General features: G+C 36.6%; 1 protein-coding gene across 2 annotated transcripts; it reads right to left on the reverse strand.

Annotated features, from left to right (window-relative positions):
- Positions 1-636: 636 nt before the first annotated feature.
- LOC127617637 (CUE domain-containing protein 2) lies at positions 637-3,940 on the reverse strand. 2 transcript variants are annotated; one of them, XM_052089646.1, is made up of 9 exons: positions 3,793-3,940; positions 3,032-3,105; positions 2,386-2,529; positions 2,188-2,249; positions 1,949-2,073; positions 1,655-1,825; positions 1,460-1,524; positions 1,263-1,323; positions 637-905 (listed from the first exon to the last, which is right to left on the reverse strand). In XM_052089646.1, the coding sequence occupies exons 2-9, from the start codon at positions 3,103-3,105 to the stop codon at positions 759-761; spliced, it is 849 nt and encodes a 282-aa protein (XP_051945606.1). In that variant the 5' UTR covers positions 3,793-3,940; the 3' UTR covers positions 637-758. The 2 variants fall into 2 exon arrangements, with proteins under 2 accessions (XP_051945606.1, XP_051945607.1); XM_052089647.1 differs by lacking the exons at positions 1,263-1,323; positions 1,460-1,524.
- Positions 3,941-5,639: the final 1,699 nt, after the last annotated feature.

Below are 5,639 nucleotides of genomic sequence, written 5' to 3' on the forward strand. Positions count from 1 at the left end.
CCATCCAAGCTGTTATTAGCATCAGGTCCAATAGCCAATGTCTGTATGTGCCAGGGGGGTGTCAATACCCATGGCATGGGTAATTTACACATCTGTGAGAACACCATGAATGCAGACAGATATGTACACATTTTAGAGCAACATATACTGCCATCCAGCATTGTCATTTCCAGGGACATCACTGCCTTTTCCAGCAGGACAACTTCAAACCACATACTGCCCAGATTGCAAGTCCATGGTTGTGTAAGCAGAGATCGTGGGTGCTAGATTGGCCTGCCTGCAATCCTGACCTGTTTCCAAATGAAAATGTGTGGCACGTTATGAAGCACACCATATGGAAACGAAGAACCCGTACAATTGTGCAGCTAAAGACCAACATAATGGTTATTGGGGGGGAATTTCCACTTTCAGTGCTCAAATGCTTAACAAGTGTTATTAAAAGAAATGGTGATGTTTCACATTGGTAAACACTCAACTGTCCCAACTTTTTTTGAGCATTTTGCAATCATCTGATTTGAAATTTCTGTACATAAAAAAACAAAAAAACAATGGACTTCACAAGGAAAAACATCATATAATCTGTAGTTGAAGTGCTTTCAATATACGAAAGGTGAATATAATTTATAAATCACTCCTTTTTGTTTTTATTTGCATTTTTCATACTGTCCCAACTTTTCCGGAATTGGGGTTGTGTATATATATATATATATGTGTGTGTGTGTGACAATCTGCCTGGTCCATCAACAAGGTGCTTTTCATTAATGAAAGCGATATTTCCTTGCTGGTTTGAGACTAACGTAGGTCTTCTTCATATCTTCCGTTTCCTCTTTCTTGACAAGATGGTAGCGCTCTCCCTTTGTGGTGACCACCTGACTTCCGTGGTAGCGCACCAGTTTCTTAGGGGCCTGCAAATAACCAAGCAGATAGTGAAAAGAATTCATATCTACACCTAACACGTCATCAATGTTAAGTAATGCAATCTCTGACAACTGAAATCATATGAAATTATTTAATGGGCTACCCACACAATTTATCTACTGTACAAGCAATTTGCTGCAAAAATATGTATTCACTATCATATGTGGTTAAGAAGGCACAGCTGCAACTCTAATGTAAAAGGTTTGTTGCATTGTGCTTAACACTGTATAAAGAAAGCAAAATTAAATAAATCTCAGAAAGTCATGGATTCCTAGTTTTTCACAAATCTGTAACCATATAAATGCAATCAATTCAAGTGTTTTTTAAGGAAACCCAAATCTCACATCTTTTGGGGTGACTGGTCTGTGTACTTTTTTATCTTCTTCACTGTCAACCAGCATGTACCTGGGGGATGGGGAACAATACTTTGTATTTTGAAGCATTTCATTAGGCATAGATCATCTGATATAATAGAAGTTTTTGGAATAGCTCGAATTAAATTTAGCCAAGAAAATACCAAGGCAATTTTAACAAAGCTCACTTTTCTAAAATGCTTGCTTTAAGTTTCTGATCAGCTTCTGCAGACACTGCCTTCCCTTGATTTGCCTGAAAAAATGTAATGTAAAAGGTGTTCATGTATAAGAAACATTACCAAACCTCTTCAGTACTGTAACATCTTTTCATTATAAAAATGCTTAAATCCCTCTCTTTATTGTAACTTTTTAGATATACTCACATTAAGAGATGCAGTGCACTTAAGCTGGACATCACCCTCAATAATGAGGCGAACAGCTTCCTCCATATCTCCTTTAGCAATAGACAATGCACTTCTGGCCTCTGTCACACTGCACTTGGGAAACATCTCAAGGAGATGCTGCTCCTGGCTATCCCATGCAGATTCACTCACCTGAAAACACATTCACAAACAGACATTCACTTGAATGTAAAGTGTAAATTAGTAATATTATCCATAATCTAATTAAGCACTGTGAGCTTGATCAGTATGTGATGTGGTTGAAAAGCCCATTACGTTAGCTGTGGCTCCATCTGAATGTGATGTGAGATTGTGTGTCTCTGCTCCCGAGTCTCCATGTGTTAGGACAGAGCATTCGGAGAGGGAAAATGTACACTCTCCTAAGTTTATCTCACCAGATTCTTAAACACACAAAATAATAACATCACAAATGTGTGGAACAATCCAATAACAATGTTTCTATGGCAAAATCGAAAATAAAATATTGACACTACTGTTATGAGGGGGAGACTTACCTGTGTCTCGTGCCGAAGCCAACTTTGATGCCAAATTAAACATCATTTCACAAACTTTGACACTGTAAGCAAGAATGGCTCATCGTTAGAATATTTATTGTTAATTATTGTTTTAATATTGCCTTAAAAATGCGTATATCACAGCACATCTAGTTTGCAAGTGATCCGCACAAGTGGCACAACAGCTATTAACATTACCTGTCAATATCGGAAAAACCAGGGATGTAAGCCTCAAGCATTTCAACAAACACCTCTACATCAAAGTTCTCTTCCACACTTTCTTGAGATCCCAAATCTTCCAGCACCCCGGTGATGTAGGACAAAATCACATCATCTAGTGTACTGATCAAATTGGAATTATGGAAGATCACTGACAGATTACATCACTGACAGATTAGCACCGTTGAGTAAAAAGACAACAACAATTTAAATGTGCATGCAGTAATTTGTATGCATGTTGTCTAAGACTTACAGTGACACCTAGTGGCGTGGATTCACCATCATTGAAACGCAATAGTTTTCAGTTACCGTTGACATTGTAGTAATTCACTATTTACAGTCAGCCATGATTCATCAAAGAGTGAGTGTCCACTAACAGACCAGTTGCTGAGGTTAAGCGAGTAGTATTCTGGTCTGTTCATTTTATCATAATATGGCAGCCCCCATGAGGGGACCCTCTCCATGTAGATTAATTTTTTTTATAAGGTTACTGAAAACTGAAGTCTTCATATCAAGTGAGTGCTCATTATTTTTTTGCATGCGTTTAAAAAAAAAAAAATAGGTGTAAAACTAATTGCTGAGTGCACCTTTAACTAAACTTAGAGATGCATTGGCACGCCCTTACCTCAGATCCGCGTCCGGTATATATGACAAAATGAAGTCGTACAGTGAATCGTGGATGATTTTCTGGATATCCATCTAATCAGCAATCAGGCAGAAAAGAGAGGAAACAAAGAAGCAGCAAACAACAAAAACTTCTTAGAAACTTTTCTAACCTCTGTCTGCAGCAAAGGAGGTGCTTAAAGGTAAAACAAAACGGTAAATGTTTACAGAAAAACAAACGACACACTATTAGGGGGACGTGTTCGATTGCGCTCATTGTGTGAATTGATACCAGCAATTACATCCGATTTCGAAAATTATGGTGCATACGTTTAAGTTTCAGCATGATCAAATCTTGCAAAAATTCATAACAAACCACACTATTCGTTGAAATTCTAACAGAAGGCAATTTAAAGTCTAAAAACTGACTGTAGCTCAAGGGCTTCTAAAATTAATGTACATTTAGTTATAACTGAATTAAACCATTATAAACGTGTAGTGAAGGCACAGACATGTATCACGCTTCAGCCAACGCTGGCATAAACACAACATTTGCACGCAATTTGCAAAGCTGCTTTGGCCAGCTGGCGATGTAAAAACGCTTGAAACCCCAATCTTAAAATCAACATAAGATACAGTCGACGCATGCACTTATCAACTCTTATTTGAATGCGTGTGATGTAGGCCTAGATATTATGGTTTTTTTATTTACATGAAACGCTCAGTGTGGCTAACCAGCATCATCACGTAAAATGCGCAAAGGCCTTTAGATTTCCTTCTTACCTTTGGATCAATCCGCGCACCCGAATGTACAAGAATAACAAAGCCAGCAGGTAAATATTGATGACTTGACCTCGTAAATTACCAAAAAATCTTCAGCTATTTCATTAGCTCTGCGCGCGGTCGCTGAGGTTCAAAACATATGACGTCACATCCGCTTTAATGTAAACACACCCTCGTGTCACTGTTGTGATTGCATCGCAGTGCTGCACTAAAACATTTTACTCCCTCAACACACTGTACAATACTGTATTTTTCGCATTATTTTAATGAAAGGTCAAGCTGTCCCACATAGTGTTTAGTGTGACTATGCGGACGCATCTTGGATTTTAAAGCAGTTTGGTATACCTGGAGCTATGTTCGTTGATTTTGCATAGGTTTGTGCTTCTCTAGTTTAACATGCAATGATCACTATATTGTGATATTGTAATTGTGATATTTATTTTCTTCATAGAACACTGTTTTGACATCCACAGGGCCAAAGTCACCCCTTAGCACACACTTTTTTATTGACCAGCAGTAGCTGGTTGTGTCTGTTTGTTGTTTTAGATTATCATCTATAATGTCCTCACATACATCATCGTCATCTGTTAGAGCACACGTAAGGGGTAACATAGCTTCAGTGGTTTCTGGTGGTTCAGTGTTATTACACTAGTGTATGCTGTCACGCCTCCTGATTGCAAATTGGTTTCATAGATGTTTAGCGCTGTATAATTAATGCTTCATCACGCGTGCGTGTGTGTTCTATCCAGCTGCACTGTTTCATTTGTTAGTGCAGGAAATACTGTACATGAGGCTGTTAATGAGTTTAGGAGAAGACTTGTCTCATCTTGGCTGGACTCTATTTAAACCTCTTGGGTCAGTGGCACATGGAATTCTCTTACAAATTGGATGCATGAATGAAACATATACTTGCTATTTATTTAGATGCATATTTGGAAAATATAAGTGTGTTCTATTAGACTTACTAAATACTAGACTTGTTAATGACAATGACTACAAAAATATAGACTGTTTGGATACATGTTTGCTTTTTATATGCATTTTTATATGCATATCAACTACTATTTATTCTTTATTTGAGTTTAATTTTATTTATTCTAAATACGATTACAAAAAAAAAAAATAAATAAATAATTAATTTAGCTTTTCAGCTAAATTTAAACAGTAAACAATTATTCAACATTAAAATGATTCATGAAATGGCAGAAATGAAAAGAAATGGACGCAAAAATATAAATCCATTGTTTTGGCCAACAGAAATTGTTATTGAAATCATATAAAATGTGTAACAATGGGCCCTTATGATGTTGTCACAGTCCACCTAACTTTTGAGTTAAAATCATTCTTTATTATTAGCTTTGTTGACTGTTGCTGGAGTGTATTTCAGTGTGGTTTTATTCTTCTCACTTTTATACACAAGAGCTATTTCACAAATCTAATTATAGTGAACTTATTATTTGAGCTTAGAAATCACAAAAAGGTTTCTAGTATAAGACAATTTTGAAATTTGTGTTAACACCAACATGCAAACCCACTGTTAGAAATTGTGTAAATTAGACTTCTGACTCAACATTAGATAAGGGCTTATAACATCCCATGTGATACCTAGCCCCTGTCTCGCCTATGACAGTTTTTATTATTATTTTTATTATTATTGAAAATCGACTGACCCATTAAGTAATTATTTATTTGCGCAATTTATCTTTTTTGCTGCTTGAATGTTTGACCGTTTATGTGTTGGTGGGCTTCATGGTCTAAACACTAGGTGGCTGCATTGAGTCATGTTACATTTTTATATCGTTGTTCTGAATGTAAACTAAAACATTGCTTCAGTTAATACTCGTGGA

This window comes from Xyrauchen texanus, chromosome 24 (assembly GCF_025860055.1).
Source record: "Xyrauchen texanus isolate HMW12.3.18 chromosome 24, RBS_HiC_50CHRs, whole genome shotgun sequence".
Classification (NCBI taxonomy): Eukaryota; Metazoa; Chordata; class Actinopteri; order Cypriniformes; family Catostomidae; genus Xyrauchen; species Xyrauchen texanus.

Excerpts from the sequence above, each read along its gene's own strand:
- LOC127617637 (XM_052089646.1), bottom strand. The coding sequence starts at position 3,105 with ATGGATATCCAGAAAATCATCCACGATTCACTGTACGACTTCATTTTG. Across the intron at positions 2,074-2,187 it reads GGCTTCGGCACGAGACACAG|AATCTGGTGAGATAAACTTA; the intron begins GTAAGTCTCCCC and ends TGTGTGTTTAAG. Across the intron at positions 1,826-1,948 it reads CAGATGGAGCCACAGCTAAC|GTGAGTGAATCTGCATGGGA; the intron begins GTAATGGGCTTT and ends ATGTGTTTTCAG.